General features: G+C 41.7%; 1 protein-coding gene across 1 annotated transcript in view; it reads left to right on the forward strand.

Annotated features, from left to right (window-relative positions):
- Positions 1-20,781, forward strand: part of LOC141574266 (ankyrin repeat domain-containing protein 26-like) — a 41,952-nt gene extending 21,171 nt beyond the window's left edge. The window contains exons 15-23 of the mRNA XM_074348995.1: positions 562-745; positions 1,594-1,722; positions 3,214-3,726; positions 5,176-5,325; positions 11,661-12,023; positions 12,598-12,803; positions 14,388-14,601; positions 19,269-19,314; positions 20,477-20,781. Coding sequence (XP_074205096.1) covers positions 562-745; positions 1,594-1,722; positions 3,214-3,726; positions 5,176-5,325; positions 11,661-12,023; positions 12,598-12,803; positions 14,388-14,601; positions 19,269-19,314; positions 20,477-20,571 — 1,900 coding nt within the window. The 3' untranslated portion in view covers positions 20,572-20,781. The remainder of the gene's footprint in view (positions 1-561; positions 746-1,593; positions 1,723-3,213; positions 3,727-5,175; positions 5,326-11,660; positions 12,024-12,597; positions 12,804-14,387; positions 14,602-19,268; positions 19,315-20,476) is intronic.
- Positions 20,782-27,745: the final 6,964 nt, after the last annotated feature.

Raw genomic sequence — 27,745 nt, forward strand, 5'->3', positions numbered from 1 at the left:
GGATTATGCTAATTAGCGGATCTGTGTTCTGGAAAAGACGTCTGCGGATGTTACCTTCTGCTGGAGATCATGTAGGAGTCCCTGTAATAATAGCCCATGAAGTTGAAATTTTGTCTCTCATGAACTTATAAACTTGTTTCTAAATAGCAACTTCTCTTTTAACTAGTAACTAAATTCTCTGTCCTAATGGAGTAATCTATGACTATGTGGGGAAAAAAGGGTAATTTTCAATTCATACTTTACTGAATAATTGCAAAATTTCTTTCCTACACTATTCACCAGAGTTACTCTTGACTGAAACTCAGTAGCATTATGTCTTTTCATTGCTACTTTTCAAATATATATGTATGTATGTATGTATGTGTATATATATATATATATATATCTTTATGAAGAGACTGAAGTGAGGAATTTAAAATGTGAGACTTAGAAATGAAAAAAGAAATTGAGAACATAGAAATTCCATTAGGGTAATAAATCAGCATGTGAAGAACCAGATCATAAAATGAACTTTTTGTTTTCTAACAAAATAAATTTTAAGGTAAGCATATTTCACTGCAGATTCACATCAAAACAAGAAACAAAGAAGAAGAAAAATGCTTATATATTATATGGTAAAACTAAAGATGATTCAAAAAGAAAAGAGAAAGAATGCAATGAGCAAGTTTCCGCGAACCAACAACTTGAAAGCACTGCCCGAGCACTAGAATGCAAACCGAAGAGCATAAGGAATAAACCAAATCAGGTAAATTAGTCTTAGGTGAAAATTTCATATCTCTAACACTGTTTCATCAATATTATTTATAATACTGTTTTGAATTCATCTACATTTTCATTTAAAACAAATAAAAGTTATCTCATCCTAAATATGAACTATGACATTTAGAGCTTAACTTGCTAGTTTCTTGGTGTTCTTGGCATCTAATAGATGCTCTGTGTCTTTTCTGAATGAAGGAATGGAAGTTAAATTGAGCTTAATCATTAACATGAGGATTGACGGTTTTGGTCCATTCAACAAAGTAACAAGTCTTAATTCAAATCCATGTGTTAATTTTGGCTTTTTGAAGTTAAAATCCAGGCTAAATTGCCTTGAGACTGTGATGGAACTGGTTAAATGCCTTACAAAGAAATTTTTTTTCACTGGGATTTCAAAATTTGTAGATACTGACAGGCATATGCAGAACAGATAAACAAGACTATACTGTATAGCACAGGGAAATACATGCAAGATCTTGTGGTAGCTCACAACAAAAAAAAAAGTCACAATGACTATATATATGTTCGTGTACAACTGAAAAATTGTGCTCTGGGCTGGAATTTGACACAACATTGTAAAATGACTATAACTCAATTTATATAGTGTTAAAAAACTTTTTCTTTCATGATACTACATCCCTTGTGTTTTTCCTCTGTGATAAATTTAGCTGTCATATATATTAGAATTTGAGTTATGTATGTGCATTAAAGATCCCTGTGCTTAAAAAGGCTACTTCTTTTTAACAGTTTTCAAAGTTTTTTAAAAGATTCCCCTGCTAAGCTTTTTTGATTTTTTTCATGGTATAAAACCCAAAACCTAATGAAATATGTCTCCAGGTTTTAGAAGCGCGAAATGACACTCAGAGACAACTTTCTCGAGAGCAGAATGCCAGAGTAATACAAGATGAAATCCTGGCCCATCATCAACAAAAGGAGGCAGAAAAGACTAATAAAATGAATGCTGAGGTATTTTCTTTAGTCATTTTCAGACGTGTGTGTATGAATTTGTATATTTACATAGTGTAAAGACCAATACTACAGGTACAGAAAGTATAGAGGGTTTTAAAAGCCTATATATATGTAAATATATTTTCTGGGGGTTTCATTTCTGGTCCATTGGATAAAGCAATATTTTGAATTCAAATCGATTTGCCGGCAACAGTGACGTAGTGACATTCACAGTGGCCTCATCCAAGGAGAGGCTGTTCATACTTTCCATAGGAATTGATGAACTTTCCATTATCTCAAAACTGTTGCTACTAACTGCAGGCATTGTAGAACTTTCCATTATCTCAAAACTGTTGCTACTAACGGCAGGCATTCTAGTTTCTGGCAGTGATCTCCCTCCTTTGATACACGAATGGAGAGGTTACTTTATCACTTCCACTGATGGTAAGGGGGGAAAAGTAGCCAGTTCAGAAACCATAGTTTGGGTGTCATTCTCCCACGTGTGATAAAAAGTAATGCTCTGCTCCATATGATATCCGATTTCAGTACAAAGGAGCTTTTGAATATAGTGATAGACATGCCATAATCTATACTTAGTGATAACTTATTGATCAGTATTTTATTTTTAATAAAACAGTTCACTGTATTTCCCTGCTATTTCACATCCACTACTGTTATAAAGACCATGAAGAAGAAATAAAAATTATTGCAGAAGCAAATAGTCTCCTGATTTTCTAAGAAGAGCTCTGTAAATTTGACCTTCTTTATGTTCAGTGTATTCACCATTAGGGAAATAGAAGGCTTCTCTTGTGTTTATATATTTGTCCTAGAGAAGTAGTGTTGGTCTGGTGTAAGAGTCAGAGAGTCGGAAGCCCTGGGGGAAACCCTGCAGCTTGCTTGTGCTCTTAACCCTTTATTCCAGAATTGTCACAGCTAACTGAGTTAACCGATGTTTGTAGACATGCTTAGTACAGTGCTTAGATTTATCACTTCTCCGTAGATGTAATTCTTATAACTCGCTCTAAAAATGTTAGAAAGGGAGAATATTTATGGAATGTTCTCAGGAAAAAAATTTTTAGGAAATTTAATCTGTCCAAATATATACAGAGCTAAGGCTTTTACTTTGGGGGTAGCTGTAAAGGTTAGATATCAAAAAATGAATAAATCTGACTACACTTAAAAATTATATTTATTTTAAGCCTTTTGGGTTTGTTGTATTTCAGAGAAAGAAAGACCTTCCCAGTTCTGAGCTTCTTAAACATCCTTTTGTTTCTTTTTTGCTTTCATGGGCTCACTGTCTTTAATTAAATTTTTGAACTCTTGGGGATTTCTGCTTGTTTAAAGTTTGAGATCTGTATCCACCTTAAGTTTTTCCAGTTGGATACCCAGTTATTGCAAACTTTTTGTTGTATAAACTTAGAGATTAGTCTTTCACTTCAAAGGAAATTATGATATGTCAGTTTGTTGCGTACAGTTCAAAGAGTAAGAGATGAGGGGTTTCACTTACAGGACACAATGGATTTTGAGCTGTCTGACCCAAAAGATAGCAGCGAGGTGCTTCCTCAGCAACTTCCTGAAGCTGAACGTCAATTCCGTGGCCAAGAAATTGAGCTCCATCCCAGGAGAGATGCTCTTAGACAAACGACGTTGGTATTAGAATGTGTGCGTAGAGACCGAGGCCAAGCCCAGCATTCAAACAAGGAAACTGAACCCTTGTCTCAAAGCAAACAAGGGAAAGTCAACAAATACATTGGAAAGCAGGCATTCTTGGAGGAGAGAGTATTCGAACTACAAAGTGAAAACGTGTTGCTTCGACAGCAACTGGATGTTGCTCAAAATGAAGCAAAAAGTAAAAAGACAATACTTAATATCCCAGAGCCATTTCTGGATCACATGGGAAAACTTGAAGCCATGAGCAGACGAGTTCTGAAGCTGGAGGAAGGAAACAAGGAGTTAATCAATGAATGCCAACGTATAAAAGAAAGACTGTATCAGTATGAAACTGACAGAGCAGAAATGGAAGTAAGTACCCAGAAAGAGAACTAATTTTCAGACTTCCTCAAAGAAAATTCAAAGTAGTATCTGATGGAAGCTAAACGTTGAAACTAGTTGAATATAAAAAATGTGCGGGCTATAAATATATACACTGTAAAGCAGCCTAAAAGCATATCTTGTATCCAGCAAACAAAAATTGGACCTGAGAGGTGCTTCACTTTGAGTAAAGATGCCGTGTCACCTGAAATTTTAAGAGGTTAAGCTCTAAGTTGTTGATAGATACAGGAAGGTCTTAGTAATTTACTCTCACAGTGCCCAAATCATTTTAATCTTTCTGTCACCACATTTTAGTATCGTGACGAAGCAGATAAATGAAATGCTCAGACTTAAAATGAGTGTTTTGAAATTAAGATTCAGTTGTGTGAACAAAAAAAGTAAAAAAAAAAAAAAGAGAAAAGATTCAATTGTGTGGATTACCTTGACAGTCCAATCCAGATTTCCCAGATGAACTGATGTGTAAATGCTGTATCTTGTACTTTTCATTAGTAGATTTTCATATGTTTCTAGTTGATATAATCTTACTTTTATTCATGTCAATTGGAATTAAATTTAGAAATATTTCCATCTCAAATCATGTATTGTTATGACCTCTCCACTCCTTAAAGGCATCTACTTTTCATTCAGTCATAATTTGGGACAATTCGTAAATTTTAGCAATACTGTGTTTGACTTAGTCCCCCCTGTTCTATTTTTAATTTACTTTGAATATTTTTTCAAATAATGTGCTCACAATTCTCATTTCAAGGCTCAGTTACTGTCACTTGGAACTAAGTTTGTCCAGTACAGAGGAACTGGAGCGCTCTGTGATGTACGAGTTTGGCACTGGGGTCCCATTGTCAGACTGAGGGAGGAGCAGGCCGAGTCCTGAGTGGCAGGAAGGGAGTGGGAGGTGTCGGGGGAGTGTAGGAGCTGCAGTCCAGGAGGCAGGGGAGGCCAGGTTGTCTCGGGTCCCCAAAGGCCATTGGAATAACCTCATTTTTATTGTGAGATAGGAGTCTATTGGAAGGATTTAAACACCAGATTGAATATGTGAAGAACTCTGAACTTAAGCCTCTAATGAGAAAGAGGGAGAATGTTCCACAGTGTGGAACTTACCGCCACTCATCCCACCTACACACCCCTTTCTGTTTGAGACTTCAGTGGGGGTAAAGCTTGGCCACTTCCTGGGAGGGGCAGGGAATGGCTGGTGGGGCAGCATCCATTGTCTAAGTTAACTTACTGTCGGTAAGGCAGGAGGGTCACGCCTTCTGTGTCTTTAATGAAATTCAGTAAACAGGAATGTGTACCTGTGAGGAAAAGAAGGTGAACTGATGTCTGTGGGGATAGTTCTCAAAGTCCATATGTTGGAGTTATATGTTATTAATGTAACTTAATGATAAGGTGACTTAAAAATCAGTAACAGAGTTATCTTTTTAGGCCTGTATGAGACAGCTCCAGCAAGAGCTGACTGACACCCGAAAGAAAGTGTCCATGTTGGAAGCTTCCCTGGAGGTGAGAGCACATCACACTAACTCAGAAAATGAGAAGCAGGAGTCAGAGAGGAGGTCACATCAAACTGCGAACCCAGTACGTGTGAAACCTAGCACGTCGGCCGTGAGTGTGCAGCGCAGAGCGTTGCAGGACACTAGCTTCTCAGGGACAGCTTTCTTCTGTATCTTCATTATAATTACACTTTTATTATCTTTATGATGTACTTGTTTCTTAAACTTTGACTTTCATTCTGCCGTTTCTTTATGTTTCTCTTATAGTATTTACCCTTAGATGAGTTGAGAATTATACATCTTTCCTCACAGAAGTTAACTTTTTTCCCTACTAAACAGTATTTTTTAGTGATCTCTCACCACAATGAGGCCAGCTAGATAAAATCAGAGGATAATGTTTCATGGCATGGTCCAGAAAATTGTCATGTCTCTTCACTTTTGTGAATGGATATAGAATCTGTGTGTATTGATTTCATGGATTTCAGAGTAACTTGTGCAGAAAGGTCATTATACAAACCAGTTGAAGTTAGGCATTGCCTTCATTTTCTCTTCATTTTACATATGTTGTCAAAGCATGGAGAAGTTCAGGTGATGTCTGTACACCCAAAATAGAGAATTAGGGAAATTGTCTAGATCCTGCCTTTGGATTTTTTCTTAACTTTATTGAGATATAATTGACATATTATAGGGGGGATTGCATAACTCAAGTGGTAGGGTGCATGCTTAGCATACACAAGGTCCTGGGTTCGATCCCCTGTATCTCCTCTAAAAATAAGTAAGTAAAACCTAATTACTTCCCGCCACCAAAAAAAAAAAAAAAAAAAAAAATTCACGTATCATTTAAGTCACCCATTTAGGATGCATAGTTAGTATCTCCTAGTATATCCAGAGATGTGCAGCTGTCACCACAGTCAATTTTAGAACATTCCCATCACCCCAAAAAGCAAGCCTGCATCCCTTGGCCATCAACCCCAGCCCCCGTCCCCCTCAGCCCCCGGCAACCACCGGTCTGATTTCTGTCTCTACAGATGTGCCTGTTCTGGGTGTTTCCCATGGATGGAATCACATGCTGTGTGGTCCTTCATGATTAGCTTTTTTCATTTGACAAAACGTCTTCAAAGTTCATCCATGTTACAGCTCTTGTCAGTATTTCCATTTCTGTTTATTGTCGAACATTACTCGGTTGGGCTAAACCGTTTATCCATCCGTCAGCTGATGGACCTTTGGGCTGCCTCTTGGTTTTGCCTGTTGTTAATAATGCTGCTGCGAACATCTCTGTCCAAATTTTGGTGTAAACATGTTTCATTTCTTTGGGGAACAGACTTAAGGGTGGAAACGCTGTCGTATGAGTCACACGGTAACTGTGTGTAGCCTTTTGAGGGACTGCCATACTGTTTTCCAGAGTGGCTGCACCATTTAACATTTTTATCCAAAGTGTGTAATTCTCCCAGTTTCTATGCATCCCTGTCAACACTGGTCATCAGCCCTCCTGGTGGGTGTGAACTGGCATCTCATTGTGTTTTGATTTGCATTTTTCTGATGACTGAGAATGTTGGGGGTCTTTCCATGCGCTTATCCATTTGTGTATCTTCTTTGAAGACGTGTCTGTTCAGGTTTTTGCCCATTTTAAAATTGGATTGTCTTTTTATGATCGAATTGTAAGAGTTCTTTTTTATCCTGGGTTCAAATCTTTGATCAGATGTAGGATTTTCGAGTATTTCCTCCTATTCAGGAGATTGCCTTTTTACCTACTTGATGGTGTCTTTTGAAGACTAGAAGTTTTTAGTATTGATGAAGTTCAGTTAATCTATTTCTGTCTTTTACTGTCCTAAGAAACAAGTGCCAGGTCCAGTCACGGAGACACACACCTGTGTTTTCTTCTAAGAATTTTGTAGTTTCAGCTCTTTCATTTTGAGTTAGTTTTGTATGTATTGTATGAGGTAGAGGTCGGATTTTGATCTTTTGCCTGTGGATATCCAGTTGTCCCAGTACCATTTGTTAAAAAGACTATTATTGTCTCATTCAGTTATTTTGACACTCGTATTGAAAATCAGTTGACCGTAAATGTGAGGGTTTCTTTTAGATTCTCAGTGGTGATGCATTGATCTATGTCTGTCCTATGCCAGTACCAAGTCAGATGTTATGAGAACTCTTTCCGAGTCATCTTGCATATTACCAGTTGTCTTACATAGTAATAAAAAGTCAGTGTCGTGGAATGTCTGTAACTCCACTTCTGTGGAGACCTCCTGCTTCCTGAAGGGGCCTGTGGCCAGCTTATGCCTTGCTGACTCTGACATGACAGAAAGTTGGCTTGCAAAGATAAAGTCCATCCCCCACCCATTCAGACCTTTAGTTTCTCACCCAGTGCCTCCCACTTCACTCCAGTTTCCATCAAATCATGGTCACGGGATCTGCTGACTCAGTCTGCAATATACTTCATTATGATGCACTTATAATTCGTAGAGTCATCCATAGATTTCACTATCTAGAGGCAAAAGATTAAGCCTGGAAAAGATTAATTCAACCTTCCTCTTTGGAAGCCTCTCTAATCCATCTTGTGGTTCACGATGAAGTCCTCTTTTGGCTTGGTTCTTGTGTGTAACACTGGTGCCGATCTTGTTCTTGGTGTAGATCCTGCACTCTCAGCTCCCTGTGTCTACCTCCTTTTACCTAAGAAGAGAGATGCCTAGCTGTATTCTATAGCTGAATGCATAATTAATGAAATAAATACTTCATCCCATCCAAGGAAAATTTTCCAAGAGTACAGCTGTTAAAAATTAGATAATACTCAATCAGTTTATCAGAAACAGATAACAGATTAGTAATTTGAATTTCAAAAGTTCAAAGCCACTCTGTGTGATACGGAGAAGCATTGTGCTACAACATAAAGCTGAGACAGTCTTACCTTCCCTTACCAACCAGCTTTGAAGTAACGTAAAGGAAAAATGGTATTTAATTTAAATACTGCCAAAGGACACTACACTTACGGTTCCATAATATTTTATTTTCTCTCTGAGGAAAGGAAAATGAAGAGTGAGTGCTAGATTAATAAATTCTCAAAGCTGCCTGTCTCTTAGAAGTTCAGTTAATTGAAATGAGGTAAAAAGGCTGATTTTGGTAAACTGTTTCTAGTTGTTTTTCAGTTATTAGCCTTCAAATCCTATGTCTCCTTGCTTACCAGTCTTCCTCATCCTCAAAGTTGAGGAGAAATTGTGAAATACATGCCAATTTGTAAGAAACTGTAATTGGAGGGAACTCTGAAGTACCTTCCTTCTCACTAGTTCTTAGGTCTTTCTTTAAGTTATCTGCTTGTTCTCATCAGCACTTTGTCATTAATAAGTGAATCTCAACGTTTGTTACTTTCCATTTTATAGGAGACCAATTTCTACTATATTCAAGTTACATTTCTTACTGTCTTCATTCATCCACTTTTCTGTTTATCTGTTTTTGCCTAACAAACTCCCCAAAGTTCAGTGGCTTAAATAAGCATTTATTTTGTTCACAACCTACACTTAGGAAAAGTGTGGCCAAGACAGCTGGCCTCTATTCCTCTCAGCTTCAGGTGGGGCAGCTCAAAGGCGGGGGTCTGGAATCACTTGAAGATTCACCCAGTGATGTCTGATGGTTGATGTTGGCAGTGGGCTGTGGCTTTGGTGGGGCGGGCAGGTGGACCACCTCCCCTGGAACACCTAAGCTGTCTCTGTGGCCTGAGCGTGCCCACCTGAGACTGGGTTCCGGGTTAAGAGCGAGGCAGAAGCTGAACTGCCTTTTCAAACCTGCCCTGCAGTTCACTCGGTGCCCCTCTCACCGTTTTCTGTTCATTAGGAGCAGGGCACTTAAGGTTGGCCCACATTCTACCTTTTTTATGGAATTAACTTTTAAAATGTATGGAGACATTCAAAAACCAGCATAATCTACTCACTAGCCACAATGTTTTCTTACTGCTTCCATACGAGAAATCCGCTTATCCCCACTCAGTCCCTGAGCAGGACTCGGTCGCTGTGGTGTTAGGCTCAGGCTCCAGTCCAGGGTCTTACTTTCCCATCTTCATCAGGTCCAGGTGGGGCTGAGGTTCCTGCGCGTGGTTTCTGGAGTACAGCCCCTTGGGTACACTCCTCTCAGTGCTGGGGCTTGGGGATAAGGAGACACGGGTTATTCGCCACCACACACCCGACATTCTGCTAAACTGCTAAGGACTCCCTCACTCACAGATGGAAGATGGGAGGCACGGTGGTCTGTAGCAGTTCTGAAATGCAGCCTGATGCTGCCGGCTCTTTGATTAGGACTTAGTCCTATCCCTGGGAGGGGTTCTCCGCTGCCCTCTCTGAGCTCTTTGTTCTGTCCCTTTCATGAGCAGTGACCTGTGTTTGCAGCTGAGTAGTTCTCTCAAGCCAGCTTCCTCCTTGTAGACCTTCTAAGAAAAACCCAAAGGCCTCTTCCCATTTTGCACTATCTTTTGTCTCTTTCAGTCCAAGCTAGCAAGCAGTGTTTTTGCTACCACACTTCTCTTTAAAACTTTGAGTTTCCTGTGAATTTTATTGGGTTCATGCCATTGGAAAAGCTACTCTCACGTCTTTTTGAGATAAACTCTTCACCTTGGGCTTCCTGTGAAGCTGTTGTGGGACCATGCCTTTGAAATTCTTATGCTTTTAAGATCTTTAAAGGAATTTGAGGCGGCACCTTAAATCTTTCCAAGGTCTTAACAGAATCTTGGCTTCGTCTTTAGACTGTTTTCCTGGCAGCACCCTAGATTTGATCTTAGCCTGGAAGCCATTTCTCTACTTACCCATTATGTGACAATTGGGCATGTGGGGATGCTTTAAATGGGATACAGATATTCGAACCCTGTGAGTCCTGGTTCCTTTCTATTTAATAATCTTTTTGTTTGTTTGTTTTAGGTTATCTCTCTCATCAATTTTACTTTCAGCTGTTCGGTAGCAAGAGTCCCGTTTCCTCCGGTTTCAGTGTCATTTTCTTCCCTGGCCTAGAAGCCGTCACTCAGCCCTTCAAGGGCCCTCAGGCTTCCACTCACAGTCTCGGGGACACTTTGGATTTTCACTCTTACTCTTCTCTACATCTGTTCAGGTTTCACCTACCTCCAGGTTCAAAGGCATCCCCACATTTTGGGTTCCTTTTTAATGGCTGTGCCCCATTTTTAACATCAGTATCTGTGCCAGTTATTTATTGCTAATAATTTATATAATAAACTGCCTCCAAACCTGGTGACTCAAAACAGCATCTGCTTGGTTCACAAATCTGTATTTAGACAAGGCTTAGTGGAGCCAGCTCATTTCTTCTCCACTTGGCATCAAGCGGGCACTAGAATAATCTAAAGGCTTGTTTATGCTCATATCTGGAAGTTGGAGCTGGCTTTGGTTAAGGACATTCCCTGGGGTCATCAGCTGGGACAGCTGCGTGTACAAAGACTCAGTAGGTGGCCTGAGCTTCACAATGTGGTGGCTGGGTTCTAAGGGTGAGCAACCCTACGGAGTGAAAGTCAGAAGCCATTTAACCTTAGAAATCACACAGCAGTGCCCCCACATTCTGTCCCCTAGAAACCAGTTGACTGAGGCCAGTACATACTTCAGGGGAGGGAATTTCACAGGGGAAGTGTCAAGGAATTTGTAGAGTTGTTTTACAACCACCATCTCCGCCTGCCTTGTTTTACCAAATAATCCTTCTATCTGAAGGAAAGTAGTTCTTCCAAGTCAATGTCACTGAAATTCCAGCAAGTATTTGTTTGTTTTTGTTGAGTATCTTCTCTTGTTTTGTGGAGAGCCACAAAGGATTACAAGAATTAAGGCTTTTTTCTTTAGAAAAATGTATGGATCACCTTAAAACCACTACGCTAGGAGATGGGTTTCTCCTTAACTCTGCGAATCGCTCATTGCTCCTTGGAATGCAATTCAAATAAGCATGAAGTATTTGTGGTTCAGAGAAAGGCTTATGGCATTAGAACCCATATTTGTAAGATGTATTAATTGCAGTCTTTTTTTCAAAGTCTTGTTTTGGGAGGCATTTATTAATTCAGCCCTAAGTAACTCAGTATGATCTCCCTAAAACTTTAAAAGTCATGGAGAGTTAAGACTTGGGGGAGGAAGGGGTAAGAGACTTTCTACTAAGAGGTGCCTTGTAGTCATTTTATGTAGGAAAGACGTGAACCAATTTACAGAAAAATAAGAGTGTAAAATCAAGTACAAATGTATAACAAAGACGATGACAGTAAACAGTATTGTTTTGTGACTCTTGGTGGTTTGAACTTTTTTCTTGATTTTCTGAGTAACTTGAGTTTCTCCATTCCACAAGGCAGATACCATTTTATTGGAACTGAATTTATTTCAACCTTTGATGCTGGGTTAGAGTTAGGCTGTTCTCAGTCTGCTAACCTCATTACCAAACAATTTTATCTTCTTCATGCAGAATGCTGATCTTCCAGCAAAAGTGAAATCTGCATCTTCAGTACTTCTCCATCTGGGTGCAGAAACTCAACGTTTTCTAAAGGAGATATTTATGAAAGAATTGCAAAAGAAATCTGACACACTGGAGGAGAAGACAAAGCAGTTGGAAGAAGAAGTAGTGCACCTCAGGCATCACCTGGAAATGAACGCAGTGGAACGCAGTCCAGTGGAGCGGTACCAACGGGAGACTGAGGAGCGAGCAAGACGGGATGTAGTGGAAAAACTGAAAGAACTCAGTCAAGTCGTGCAGTACAGACAGGAGACTGAAGAACAAGCAAGACAGCATATTGCAGAAAAATTGGAAGAAATCAGCCAGTTTTTACAGGTGAAGCATTGATCTGTAACGTGCTGTAACTCACTTCGCTGAGAATTACAGTTCGGATGTGTACATTTTATGTGTTTCCTCTACTTCCCATATAGCGGTTTGTTTTGTAGATTTCTGGAAGGAAGGCCGCATTTGTTACTCCCTTTAAATAATTCAGTTTCCATCATTACTACCACTAAACTGACCTTTCGGAACAACTCTCACTAGAGAATCATTTTTAAGACCAATTGGTGTAAATCAAGACGACTAGGAGGAAAAGAATATATTGTGATTCAAATACTGTACCACACTCTGCGATTACTGTTGGGTTGTATTGTTCAATTGTTAAAGTTTTAAACTGATCCTATTATTCTTTGAACTATCACATCACATGAGTACTAGTAGAAGAGTGATTCAACTTGAATTTTGTAATTCAGATTTAATTCACTTGACATTGATGGTAAGTATTTTAAAGTTCAGCTTTTTTTCACACTTAAAATTGCTCTCTGAATCACTGAGTCAAAACTAAAGGGAACAAATGTAATTACTCAGGTTATAAGTATTTTTAAAACTGTATCCTTTTAATTTGCTGTAGGCCCAAGCAGCATCTCAAGAAGACCTGTTAAGAGAGTATAAACGTGCTTCAGTAAGTCAAATGGAACACAGAGTTAAAGATCTGGAAACTGAACTGAAAAGTAAAACTTTTCAGTTTGACTGTAATGAAAAAGAATTGGAAAAATACAGGCAGCTGTACCTGGAAGAGCTAGAAAATGGAATGTCATTGGCAAGCCAACTAAACTCGTAAGTCAAAACGTAGAATTATAGAAAACAATTTAGGTCATTAATTTGCCTCTTAGGCATAATTCTTACTGAGCCAGGTTCATGAGGTGAGTAGCAGGTGAGAGCTAACTAGATAGTGTAATTTTGGGAAATGGTGTTAGTAAATGAACTCTCCTTTAAAATGTCAGTCCAGGGCAGTTTGCATCTCCCTGCCTTTTGTTGCTTTTACATGACTTTATGTTTTATATATGTATATATTTAACCTGATCTGGTCTTTAAGCTAGGGGTTTTGCAAACTTTGTAATTTAGACAGCCGTATTATCACAAAATTTCTAGCTGGAATTCCCATAAATAGAAATGTTACTAAGTTTAAAATTAACTGTGTTTTGGAAGAGTACAACGTAAGCCCAAGGGGCCCCATTCTGGTGTTTGGTGAATTTACTTTCTTGATTGTGATATTTGGTGTCACCGCTTGTGGGCACCGAGATGAAGTGCTGTATCCTTCTAAGTTTGTCTCCGCTATGTAAAGGCATGCTTGGGGAATAGGTGGAAATTCACATAGGGGTGACGGGCAGTATAGTGGTTCACAAAGTGGCTAAAAAGAATATGGTGGCCTGCCCGAGGGGGTGTGTGGAAGACAGAAAGGGCAGGTCCCACCTCCGGTGCCTGAATAACAGGATAAGCTACAGGTGTCCCCGCTATCCGAAAGGAGAGTGTTTCTATGAAAGTTGTCGGTGTAAAGCAAAGAGGCAGTTACCTTAGGACACGTCTTGCTGGTGGATGCGTGAAATAAATATGCATAAAGCACAGGCGCTCACAGACACAGTCCAAAGCCGTGGCGGCGTGATGCCGGGATACTGAGTGTGGTTCTGCGGAAGGAGCTCGGTGGGGCCCCTCTCGCTGCTCGGGGTGCTCATTGCCCCTCTGATGGCTCGGGCTACAACAAACACCCAGTGCTATTCTGGCTTTTTGCTTTTTTTTCATAAAAGTGAAAATCCACTTGAGTTTTTTTTGGTTATGGAAAACAGGTGCTGATGTAGGCCTCTGGTAAAAGCAAAGTAACAAAGTGAGCTTTGGGAAATTGAGGGACACTTGAAATTGCCCCTGGTGCTGTCATAGTTCTTTCCCACCATTGACTCTGCCGCCTGGTGCCCCCCAGAGGTGGTGGCTCTAAACTGTTCCTCAGTGCCGCATGCTTAATTTCTCCCAGGTAGTGAGTGAAATGTGTGTATAAGGGGGGTGAAAGCAAATGCTTGAAAGTGGCTTTGAGGGATGGTTTATTTTTTATTTCTAAACTGGTTTCCTGAGGGCATGTCTAGATGCAGCCAGTGCAGAAGGCAGCGGGGATCCTCTGTGGGGGCGTCTCCATCTCTGACTCTCCCCACTTTGAAGTACTTGTTAGTTAAGGGCCCCCCAGGCACGTACGTCCTTCTTTAGGACAGTTTTAAACTGTAATTGTTTACAGTAGGTCTGCGCTGACATATTTTTTGGTGTCAAAACACAGTTTAATGGGACAATCTGTTTACTATTGTAGCAACTTTAAAAATACACATCACTTAGGAAGGAAATGAAATGAATGAAATCTGTGCTTTGCGATCCTCGCAGGGCTAATGAGAGGCTGGCAGCAGTGAGCACTGAGCTTCAGCTGGAGAAGCAGCACAAGAGTTCTCTCCTCGGCTCTGTTCCCGCACGGCCTGTTGACGGACCGCCTTCTGATGAAAGTTCTAGTACTAGTGTAGAGACCGAAAGGAGTCTTACTCGAAGAAGGAACTTCAGGAATTTTTCAGACCCTTCGACTACCACAAGCGATCTGTTCAGGGTTAGTTATATTATCTTTTTTTCCTTGGGTTTCAGATTTCTGATACAATTCTTGCTTTTAATTTGATGAAATTCTGAGTTGTTTATTTGACTTCACACTAAGTAAAAGCCATAATTGTGCTAATAAAGGAGACAAATTTTATAATTTTTTAAAGTCCCTGGACTTGTGATTTTCAAGAGATACCTGTCACTAACTTTATTCAATAAATGCAACTAAACTGACAAATTTTAAATTTCTTAAAAAGCTCCATTTTAAATTCTAGTTTAGAAATTAAGTATTATTGCCAAATAACTAGAGATCCACTTTCCAATGTTTGGCTGAGCTTCTGATTGATTTCGGTTTGGCATTGGTTCATAGTCATTTTCAAGTTTTGCTGCACCCCAGCTTTTCTACCCCTAAGCATAAGTAAGTGATTGGCATTGAGCTACTTAACCACACGCAGATGTTTTTTATTTAAAGGAATCCAAGATATATTCTTTTTATCAATTCGATAAACTCGTAACACTAAAAACATTAAGTTCTGTTTTGAAGTTTAAAATTTTTATCATTTTCTTCTGTAAGAGTACATCCTTAGTTGCTATTTTACTTATAGCATTGTTATTTTAATTGCTATAAAATGTCTTAGTGAGGAATTGTAGGACATTTCTAAGTATGTAGTCAAGTAAAGCAAATACTTAAATTTTTAAAATGAAGTTCACTTACCTCTCTGTCTTGCCCTCAGTAGGAATACCGAGGTGGCAATGATAGGGAGTCTTTAAATTACAACCAGTTTTCATTTAAATCGGTGCGTGTTGGTTTATGGTTTGATGGTGTTTTCATGATCTTCTTGATGCAGAGAAAGGTAGCACGGGCCCTTGTTGAGTGAGGTCTCCACCTGTCTTTTCTCACTTGGCTTCATGTCATAATAAATCGAAGAAGAAAAAAGCTCAGGTTTCATAGACAGTGTTGTGGGTAAATTGAGTCTAAGTGCTTCAGAGTCATGAAACCAGACTGCGTGGTGTTTAAAAAAACAATGCACGGCTAACACTTCTGTCAGTGGCTAAGCATGATGCAAACTCGAAATGTTTCCATTAGTTGTCACCAAAAAATCGACAGTGGGTCACTTTACAGGATGATGGTGGAAGAGTGTGAGTGCAAAAGCAATGCAGGAGAAGACTCCCGAGGACAGTTGTTTCCTTTGATGTTTTTGGAGGAAAGAGGTGTCTACTTTTTAGTACTTCTAAATACACTGGAAAATGGTTTATTTTAAACTCAGTGTTGTAGTTCCAAGGTACACGTAGTTCTTCTGTGGGGCCGTGGGGCCGAATCATGCTAGGTTTAGCAGGGAGGTTAACAAGCCCCGTTCTGTCCGGGTGCAGAGACACGTCTCCCTCAGCACTGCCGGGCGCCTCACAGGAGTTACTGTACAGTTACTGCTTACGGATTTCTTAGTCAGACTTAGAGAAAGAAGGTGCCTTGTGGAATTGCTAGGGATGTAATTATTTCTGCTGGGAAAACATAAAGTAATGCCTTGAGAGGTGTGAACATACTGTTTAAAATGACAGGAAGGGATGGGTTTTTGCATGGGGCTTAACAAAACAACAGACTTCCACAGCTTTTCGGCTATGGCTCTAGAAAGCAAAATGTTAAAAATGGCATCGGGATTGAATTTAACATTCTCCTTTATGTGCAAGGTTTTAACATTTTGGACTGTTCCTACTGTGAAGTTCCAGCTTACTCAGCGTTTTCTTCTAACCTCACAGAAGTATTGCTCTAAGTCTGTGATTTCAGTCGTGCTGGTTGTCGAAGCAAGTTTTTTCCAGTTCATAACACTTGGGTTTATTGCCTCTCTTACTGCTGCTTGAAGTATAGCCTTGTCACGTGACATCGTTGTAGTGGTGTGGTAACAGATGGACCCCGTATCTGTTTTGCTAATTTTTTACCCTCAGATTTCACATTCTAGTTTATTTCTGGGATGTTTTGTCCCACATGTCAGAAGCAACTTTACAGTTTTACTCAATCGTGTTATCTGTATTACTATAAAATGCAAAAAGTTAAAATTAGCCTGAGCAGATACATCACTGTTAGATTTTCTTGCACATAGAATTTTTTTCTGAGAAGTGAAAACTTAAAAATGGATTCCAGACAATATTATAACACACAGAATTTCTCTGTTTTAGAGATTTTTTTATGTTCAAGAGTTTTTAAGTGTTGGTGTGCCTAACATGAAGCATGGCCACAATAGTTAATAAATGTCCTTCAAATCTATTTTAAATAGGAAGACTAAATTTTACACTCACTGATTTTGGACTTCTGGTGTATTACTGACACTTTCAAACATTTTCTAATGACTTATTTAAGTAATTTTTAAATTGCTCAAATGTCCATTCAGTTTAGCAGCCCTTTTTCTAAATGGGACTATACCAGTGCACCAGAGCTAAAACGATTAATATTCCTAAGACTTTAACTTTTTACATGACACAGCACTGCGTCTCAGCAGAATCTGGTCACGTTTCTTTTAAAAGTAGGCTTCCAAGGCAGGGCACATCCACTCTGAATTTTAATTCTAATCAAACTATCAGCGTAGTTAAGCTCATTTCTCATGAGGCAGAGGCAGAGTTCAGTAACCTTGTTTCTGGTATCAGCTCTCTGCCCTGTGGACTCCCTCCTGCCCTCGTTTCATTTTGTCTGAATGCACAAATGAGGAAGCGTGTTATCTTTTGAAAGACAATCACTCAGCTTCTTCCAGTTCTTTTTCTTTCATTCACTTTTTTCTCTGTACTTAATTGTTCAGCTCCTTGATCAACAAATTCTCATTTCTTTTCTCTGCAGCAAAATACATGTATTTAATAGTTACAAACTGACAAGTGTCATTTCCTTCACACATTAACCTATTTACAACAGGATGATGAATCAAAGTGGTTAAATGACTTGATTCTATTACATTTCTGGAATTGTACTAATTTTTATAACATTTAAAATAAGAATGACACCAAGTTTTAACTTAAAAAGTATCGATAGTCTGAAAATATATTCACTTCAGAAATGAACGTGTGTGTATATGTGTGAGGCAAGTGTCTTTTTATCAAGTTGATCTCGGAAAGAGAGGGCAGCATTATCTTCCAGCCTGTGACCTCAGTTTTGACCTCAATCCTGCAGTGTCCCCAGTGGGACCTTCCATTTCTATGGGACATGGTCTGCAAACTGCCAGTTATGAGCGAGTCCTCCTAATTAAAAATCATTAGAATTAAAACTTGCTGATACATTGTCTTCCTGTGTATAGTTTTCTCACCTTTCTGTGTTTTTGTTAAATGGAAAAGTTTAAGTAAAACTGCAGGTGCCTTCTCCTTATTAATGTTGGACGTCAGACCACTTCCACCATCGGGACATGGGGGTCCTCACCTAGAAATAAACATAAAGGTCCCAGAAGTACCTATTTAGGAAAATAGCTTTGCAGAGGAAAAGATAGTAATCTTACATTCAACTCATGTAAAAGTGTGATCTACATTTTGCATAGTGTTTATTAACGGTTATATGAAATTATTTCAGTAAAGGCTTCTCCCTTCATCTGTTAGGCGTTTTTCACTTCACAGGACCCGCCTGGCACTGTTGTCACGTTGTTGATGGCAGAAGGCCTCTGTAGAATGCTCTTGTCAGACAGTGTTACGGAAAACAGTCTCTGAAAATACTGGCGAATGGTAGCCCCAAATTTTGTCTTTGCACCTAACATTTACAAAGGCCTCGGCTCTCGTGTCACTGTTGTCACCACAGTGTTTATTATGTCTGGTGTACTAATTTAGACCCTGTTCAGTGAGCTGGTGACTTTTATAAGAAAGATTTTTAAAAGAACACTCTAGATGGGGACGCTTGTAGTTTGAAATGTCCCCACACATTTCATAATTAAATACGTAACTAACTAAGTCAAGTTTCAAAAAGTTGGCCCTGATTTCTAGAAAGGAAACAAAGTTACAGTTAAATTACGTATTGTTTTCCTTGTTTCTAACTCTTAGGAAGTTGTGAATCAGGAACCAACTTTGAAAACTGGCGCTAGCCTCTCCTTTTCTTCAAGCAGATTTTCTGATAGAAATACCTTAGTCATATACAGAGAGCAAAACACATTTGCTTAACTTGTTTGCCAGTAGAATTTTCACTTGACATCATAACAGAGCCCTTTTTTTCATTTTATGTACCTACGATTCTGTGCTAAAACCATTAGCAAGAACAGGCCTTAAAATTTTAGTTTCCTAAAAGTGCAGGAATGGAAAAGCTCATTTTAAGGAAAAACCCATTAACATTAAAAAAAAACTAAACTTTTATAAAGGGCAGTTTTTCTGAGAAATGCAAAGTAATGCATTCAGTGTAGAACATGAATTGTTTAACCTCTTTGTGCTAGTAAGATCAGGCATCGCCCTCTGAGATTATGTGTATCCGACAGGGCAGTGTTTACTGTGCTTTCCGTCAGGGGAATCTAAATAGCCTTACATATGTATGTTCTCTATTATCTAAAATCAAAGTAAGTAGGAATTTATTTTATTTTATTCCTGTGATTATTTTTTCTATTTAAGCAATCCCCAAGTTAGGTCAAGTCTCTGAAAGTATTATTTAAAGGCCACATTTCATAAGCTAGCTGTCATTCCTATGATAGTGTTTCTTGTTAAACATTAAAAATAATATTTGACTTATTTCAGATGCGGAAGAAGTTGGAGAATAATATAGACAGAGAATTAAGAGAAGGTATGTTGCCAACATTTCTGAATTAAATTTAGACATTGATTTCCGAAATACACTGTAAACAGTAAATGGCCCCTCTTTCTGTTGTTTGAATAACAGATACCATGTTAAGTTTTTCCTTACACGTAGCTAATGAGAAATGAGAAAGCACAATCTCGTTCATAATGATAAGTGTACTTATTCCTCATTTATTCATCATGATCCACGGCTTTAAAAAAAGTCTCAAGAAATCTGTCTTCTCTATTTCTGGCTGTGCCCTTCCTCTCCCGCTGTCCCCGTGGGCCTGTCACCTGCACACGGACCTGTTCTCAGAAAGCATGGAGGTCGTCAGCTTCTCGAGTTTGGTAGTGACTGAGGCCAAAAACCCAGACTCAAGCAATCACAGTTCATGTAGCTGTCCCCTGGTGGATGACAATTAATGTCCTGTCATTCACTTTGTCACTGGTTAACCTTTTGCCCTCAGGAAAAATTCCAAATTCCTTAGCTTGGAAGAAAAACACCCACATCGATCTGGCTCTTGCCAAAGTCTTCAGCCGTATCTCTTTCCTCCCCTGCTCTGCCCCTGTGCTCCAGCGGCTGGTCAGACTGCGTCCAGCTCCGCGGGCGCCCTTCCTGCCTCTGCTCTTTGTGTTTGCTTCTTGCCTCTCCCTCCCACACTTTCTCCTCCTCCTTCAGGTATCTGCTTACACATCACGGCCACCAGAGAGGGGACAATATTGACACAAAGCTGGACGTCCCTTCTGAGTGTTCCAACTCTGCCCTCTTTTATACCTGTCATGGCATTTATGTCTCTGTACCGAAACTGCCTGTTCATCTGTTTCTCCAGTTTATGGTACAAGATCTTTCAGGGTGGGCTCTGTCATCTTCATCTTGTGGTTCCAGTGCTTGTCACAGTGCCTTAGCACATGGTTGCTGAGTAAATGAATGAAGAGTGAGAAAACCAGGCGCTCTGATCCTTAGCCACAGGAGCAGTTAATTCAACGTGCAGCCCTGGGCAAAGTCTAGAGTAGTAATCTTGGGTGTTTTGTGTTGTAATCGTATGTAGGTATTTTTCATTCTTCTTAAAACTTAGAAGAGTCTCGGCTTTTCTTAAAAGATAAACTGACATTTAGTTACCTATGAAGTATTTTAAGTAAAGAATCTAATTCTTTCATTTTCTTTCCAGCTATTACTGAACTTGAATCTAAGTCCTACAGACTCTCTCGTAGGCTCGATGGACGAGTCAAGTCCAAGTCCAGATCTGGTTTCAAAAGCACGTGAAGAATAGATGGAAATTCTGAAGAAAAGTATCTGATCTACAAGATAAATAGTAAACATTTACCTGCTCTGAAATAGTAAACATTTACCTGCTCTGGGCTGTTTGCCTAACATTTTAATTATTTCCCGCTAAGTGAGATACTGACAATGTTTATTAAAGGGAAATATTCTTGTATTATATATGCATGATTAAAATTGATGTAGTATTTTAAACCACGTTTCTCTGCATCTCATTGACTTTTAAGCAGACTTTGGGAATAAAACTCAGCACTTTGGAGTATTATATACTCAAACTGAGCCCGGATGCCAGCTGTTTAAACAGCACCCAACCACCCACCAAATTTGTCATTGATATTGAGCCGTGTTGATTGGTAGCTTTTTTGAATTTTCAGCGTTAATCGCTGTCTGTAGACCTAAAGATTTAGACGGACAGCGTTTGGATCTGCTTTGGCTGTTTCAGTGTTCTAATGGATCACAGTCGTTAACAGTGCCATCAGATTTTCTGTATGTTACCTGAAACACTGATTCACAGATGTTTCCTCATGGGGAAATGAAATCTGCCTCAGGCTTTTCATTTTCTCTATTTATTTACTTTTTGGAAACAGTCTTAAAATTAGAGACAAGTTCCGAGCACCAGACTCAAACGGACATTGTCACAAACCTGCCATCTCTCCCATACATTCTCCTAAGGCATTCTCTATCTTCCCTAAATGTCACTTGTTCTACCATAAGTGCCCTTTCTCTCCCTTCTCACCAAGAAGTCATTTGTTTTTCAGAAAATGCTTTTCTCCTTTTCCTGTCACGTATTAAATTGTATATAAGCCCCCAATTCTAGCCACCCCTTTAAATCCCATTGCTTTGTGAACTCTTGCATGTATTCATACGTAATTTTTTTCTCACAGTAATCTGCTTTAGTCAATTTAATTTGCAGGTTCCCAATCACTGAATGTAAGACGGTAAAGGAAATACTCTCCTTCTCAGCAATTTCCAGGAGCTAAAATTTCAACAACTCCTACTTAGATCCTTTATTCCCTTTCCCATCCTTTCAGTGTACTTACTTGGCAAAACTCCCAACTACACAACAGACTGATTCTCATTTTTCCCCCTTACGTCCCCCCAGGCATCTAAGTGCTGCTGAAAAAAGTCACACACTGCCCAGCTATCCTGCTACTTTTATTTAGTTAATTTGCACCTTCTTCCTCCTCAGTGATGATTTCAAATTCCCCTCTCTGTAAACACCTCCCTCTGTTTCTTGCCTCTCACGTGAACCAGTCTTACTTCTGACGACAGACTTCCTGAGAGATCTGCTTGCTTCCCCACCAGCAGTCCGTCCCCACCCACTCTGGTGTGTCTTCCCTTCCTCCATTCCCACGCAGCGAGTCACTGATGACTCCCACGTCTAAATCAACGTGACACCTTTCCAACCCTTGTCTAACTGAAATTCTCATGCCTCCGGGCATTCCATGTAACCGATCTCTGTAACCGACCGCTGCCTACAGCTTCCTCTTTAGTCTTGAGCTGAAGATGATGTTGAAGCTGAAGGCTGCGGCCTTCTTGGTGAGTTCACTCAGTTTACCCTGGCTGTCTCCCATGGGTATACACAGGAAGTACACGTGTTACTCAATTTTTACTTTTCTCCTGTTAGTCTACCTTATGTCAGGTTAATTCTTAGACCAGCCAGATGAACCTAGAAGGGTGGAGGGACGCTCCCCGCCCCCACCCCAGCACAAGCCTGAGCACAGGTAGCTGTGCTCATTCACAGCTGGCGTGGGCGCTGCCACGCCTGCAGGGAAGAGATCGATGGCAAACTCCGCTATTCCTACAGCACTAGCCAGTGAGCTGAAGCTCACCTGAATGTCCTCCAGGCTGAGCTGGGGTCACTGCTCCTGACAGGAGACGGCCTTTGTGAAAGAAAAATAAAAATGGAGTCTGCATTGCTCGAGAGGGCTCACTAAGGAGGTGTGACTTACGCACATCTCAGCCCACAGAGAATCCGGCCCTGTGAGCATTTATTGCCCTAATGAAGTCATCCGGAACACCTGCCAGAAACCAGATACTTACTGAGTCACCACCCTGAAATAACCTGTGATTCCTTAAGGACACATGTTTCCTGACTGGCTCACGTCAGTGTCAGTCACAATCCTCATCAGGCAACTTTTGACAGCCCTTCGCTTTTTGTCTTTATAAGCCCCTGACTCCCGTCCTTGAAACACTCAGTTCTACCCAAATCTGTGTCTCCCAAGTCGCAATTTATTTCTTCTAGTTTTACTGAGAGTTAATTGACCTGCAGCACTGTATTATAAGTTGAAGGCATACAGCACCAATTTCACACCGCCCTTGGCCGAGACCCCCAGCTTACCAACACAGGTGAGGCAGAGCACCGCACAGGCCAGGGGCAGGGGCTCAGGGCTGGGATGGCAGAAAATCTGAGCTTGTAGAGAAATGGGCCCAGGGTCAAGCTGGCTGAAGCCAAGAGCCCTGCCCCCGAACAGGTCTTGGGGGATCTGGCAGGGAGGGGAGGAGACCTCAGGAATCTCTGTGCGCTAAAGTTGGGTTTACCACCCTGACTCTTCTTTTAGCCTTCTCTGCCATTTATTTTTCCACGCCTCAATTGCCCTATCTGTAAAGTGGAAACTATATGTGAGGGACTCCATGGAGACCTGCGTCCCGTTGCTGCCGACGACCACTGTGGGGCCTGGGCGAGCCTCTGCTCCCCTTTGGGGCTCCATTTCACCAGCCATAAGATGAGGGGTTTGGACGGGGCAGGCTTTAGGGATTCTCTCTTCAAGCTGGGATTCAGATAAGCCTCAACTTGAGCCCAGGAAATGTGGATTCTGTGACCTTGGGCAAGGCCCTTCACCTTTCTGAGCTGCCTCAGTTTCCTCACCTGCAAAATGAGGATCACACAGGTCCCTACCTCAGAGGATGGGCGTGCAGCTCTGAAACAATCCACATAGAAGACTGATCCCACAGGAACTGCCCAAGGACTCCCAGTTCCTGTTAGTAGAGGAGTCAGTGCAGAGTTCAGGAGTCAGCCTGCGCTGGGATTCAGAACCCACCAGGTGAGGACATTCCTGGAATTCAGTTGCTGTTCTCACTGGGCCTCAGTTTCCTTAGCTATAGAGTGGGGATGATAACGTTTCCAAAGAGTTAATTTCAGGCTATGAGGATGAAAGAACCTCGTGACATGCCTGTCATGGTGCCTGGCCCACAGCAGGCACCCAGTACCTGCCAGAGGTGAGGCTGAAGATGCAGGTGATGAGAAAGCAATTCCAGGCAGATGCAGCAAAGCCCCTTTGTCCCCCGGTTCTCCACACGGACATTCCCTCCTGCTGTGGGTCCCTCAGCTCTCTGGCTCTGATGTGCTCATCTCAGCCAGAAGGTTCAGGAGCTTGTAGGGGCCACACACCCCTCAGTCCTGGGAGCCCCTGAATCCTGTGATTATTAGACCCCATGTGCCAAGCCCCAGCAATGATGTTCGCCGCAGACAATTGCTTGGATCTTGGCCAAAAGTGGGGGAGAGGAACTGAGGACCCCTCCAACCACCCTCCTCAGTCCCTGAGATCCTTAGGGCCAAGGAACTTAGAGCACTCGGGGAGGAGGCCGGATTTGGTGCTGGAATAGGAAAACTTGGATCTGCTGCAGACTGGCGGAGTGCCTCCAGTGGCCTCAGCAGCCTCACCTCTGAAGTGAGGAGATGCTGCCCTCTGGCTTGAATGGTCAGGGAGTTCTGGGAAAGGGCCCGGCTCACAGGCGCTTCAGTCATGTCAGCATTCTCCACTCCCCTAGAGGGGGAGAAAGGGGAGTCAGCTCATGTCCAGAGCTCTGCCCTGGTGTGTGTGCCCGGTGGCACTGGGGATGTTGGGGAGGACCAGCTGCCAGTCTGAGGTAGGTTTGAAGGAACATCACGGTGTATCAGGAGCTGAAACTCTGGCCCTGAGCTCTGCCTTCAGAGCCACTCATGTGGGTCAGAATCCCTGCAGGGTAGCTGAGCAGTGATGCTGAAAATCCAGGAACACAAGCCGCCCTGTCGCCCCCTCACCTTGCAGGCAGTGCAAGTGCTTCTCTGTTATCCTGGTCATCACAGTGCAGTTTGTCCCTGTCAGATCATCAGCAGGATGGCTCCATACCCACCAAGCCCCAGACCCACTTCTGCTGCCAACGGCAGAGCAGAGCTGGTGGTGAGGTCCCAGACCAACCAGCACCCCTCCTCAGTGTCCCCCTGGCCAGCCTCTGAACCCCAACTGTTCATCTTCACCCCACCCTCTGAGGATAGGTCCACTCCTGCTCAAGAAATGGAAATGGCTCCCTAGTGCCCACACCGTGAAGTCTAACTACACAGCTGTCTTTCATGGATGTCTGTGTTATGTCTCCAGCCAACATCCTCTTTCCCTAGGCAACTTCCTGACTGTAAGATCCATTCCTCCATCCAGGCCTTGTTCCTTGCTGTCCCCGCACCTGGAATGTCGTCCTTCTGGCATCGCTCTGAAGCCCAGCTCAAGTGGACTTCAAGTGAGTCCTTGCTCACAAAACCCATCCTGACCCTTCTTTGAGCTCCCAGTGCATTAAGTGCCAGCACAGTCCAGCCCAAAGCTCATAGTTTCATCCTTGGTAGGTTTCCCTTTTCACCTACATCAGGGGCTTGACATACTACTGCCCAAGGGCCACATTTGGCTCAGCCACTGCCTGTTTTTCTAAGTGGAGTTTTATTGGAACACTGTCACATCCCTTTGTTTCCATGCTGCCTACAGCTCTCATCCCACAGTGGCAGAACCAAGTAAGTGCAGCAGAGACAGTATGGCTCCAAAGCCTCAAATATTTACTAGCTTGTTCTTGCAGAAAATGTTTGCTGATCCCCAGTCTAGACTGAAAATCCAGGAGTTTTCCCTTCAAAGGAAATTTTGGGCACCTGTCTGCTTGAAAATTTTTGGTGATGATTTTTCTCCCAGTGAAAGGCCCCCAGCCATGCCTGGCTCCTCTTTGGCCCCCCCGACCTTGGCATCAGCCGGGAGGCAGGGGGACACCTGAGGGGCCTCATCCCTTTTAACCAAGCCTAGAGCAGCTCCAAACTCCATCCCCCATTCTGGGCCCAGCCAGAAAATCCCCTACCTTTTCCATAAAGCTCCTATCCTGCCTGACTTCATAGTTCAGGTCACAGTCCAGGGCTGTGTCTGCAAGGGGAGGGCAGAGAGTAAGTCACGACAGGGTTCCCAGCAGCCTAGCACAGGCCCATTGCCTCCACCTTCTAACCTGTCTCAGGACCCATCTGGGGCCAGACAGACAAGTCATTTCCAAGAAGACACTGCCCAGAGGTGAGAGCATCTGGAGCCCCCGACACTGGGCTAGGGGCTCAGGGGTCTTGGGGAGGAAGAAGGGTCAGAGCAAAGGTCAACTGCTGCCCCCTCCAGGAATCCTTCCCTGAACTCACTCTCTTCTGCATCCCTACGGTCCTCACTGGGATGTGCCCTGTATGGAGCCCGGGTCACCCTGGACGCCCTTGGTCTGTGTGAAGCTGCTTCATCTCCTTGGGATGGGGCAGTGAGCCTGGACTCTGGTGTCAGTCGTGGGTGTGAATCTGGGCTGGCATCTGCTGGCTGTGTGGCTTCTCTGAGCCTCAGCTTCTTCCCAATTCCCAGCCCCCTTCCCACCTTCTTAACCTTCCTCCCTAGAAGTGTGGGGGAGACTTTACAACACCAATGAGACACTGAAGGGAGAGAGAAGACCCCCTAGCCCCCAGTATAGAGAGAATTTGAAATGATTTTTAATCGTGTGAAATGACACCCTATCACCATGCAACAGGGCATGAATCTCACAAAAACAACATGGGGCAAAAGGACGTGTGTAATATGATTCCATCCATAGAGAATTCAAATATAGGCCAAAATAGACTGTATTATTTGGGTGTGACCACAAGATAGTGGTTACCTCTGCGGGAGAGAGGGGCTTATGATCAGAGAGGAGCTTGGTGGCAGGGTGTGCTTTGGGGAGCTGGTCACATTCCGTGTTCTGTTTCTTGACCTGAGTGATGGTTGCACAAGTCTTTGCTTGGTATCTATTCATTAATGTGTGTGTATGCACGCACATACACACACGTAAAATAAAGCTTTGTGCACATTTCTGTATGTGTATTTTCTTTTTTTAATTAAAAAAATTTAATTGAAGTATAGTCAGTTATAATGTGTCAATTTCTGGTGCACAGCCTAATGTTTCAGTCATGCATGTACATACATATATTCCTTTTCATATTTTTTCATTACAAGTTACTACCAGATATTGAATATAGTTCCCTGTGCTATACAGTAGAAATTTGTTTTTTCTGTATGTGTATTTTCCAGTGAACAAGGATGTGTAGTGTTCTGGGAGGGGAAGGCAGAGAGATACCTAGCCTCAATCCTAACAAAAGGAAGGCAAATTAAAGCAACAGTGAGAATCTGACCTCTCAGATTGTCAAAAATGAAAAATGGTTGATAATGTACAGTGTTGGCAAGACACTCTCACCAAATGCTGTTAGTGGGTGTATAAAGTTGTATGGTCTTTTCTGAAGAGCCACTTGGCAATATCTACCAGAATTTTAAATGTACATCACCCATAACTCACTGAAATCTGCTTCTAAAAATGCTTCCTGCACACAGAAAACAAAACATGGTTACCAAAGGGCACAGGGCGGGGGAGGGATAAATTAGGAGTTTGGGATTAACAGACACACATGACTCTATATAAAATACATAAACAAGGTCCTACTGTAGAGCACAAAGAATGATATTCAATTTCTTATAATGACATATAATGGAGAAAAACCTGAAGAGAAGAAATATATACATATTTATATGTATAACTGAATCGCTTTGCTGTATGTGTGAAACTGTTACCGAGTCCAAACTCTGCTCACTGCAGGACAGGCCAATAAATCAAAAGATGAGGTGTTGGGGCAAAGAATGGCAACTTTATTTGGAAAGGCAGGCGACTGAGAGGATGGCAGACTAATGCCTTGGAGAACCATCCTTCCCCAGTCAGAATACAGGCTCATTTTATAACAACAACAACAAAAGGGTGGGGTGCGTGTTAGTTGTTGTAAACTTCTTGCTGTAGGAGTTCTTTGTTCCTGCAGCTGTCCACTTGCGCCAGGTCGTGGTGCTCCTCCAAAACCTCCAACAAAACAAATGTTACTTTCTATTCT

Source organism: Camelus bactrianus, chromosome 20 (assembly GCF_048773025.1).
Source record: "Camelus bactrianus isolate YW-2024 breed Bactrian camel chromosome 20, ASM4877302v1, whole genome shotgun sequence".
Taxonomy (NCBI): domain Eukaryota; kingdom Metazoa; phylum Chordata; class Mammalia; order Artiodactyla; family Camelidae; genus Camelus; species Camelus bactrianus.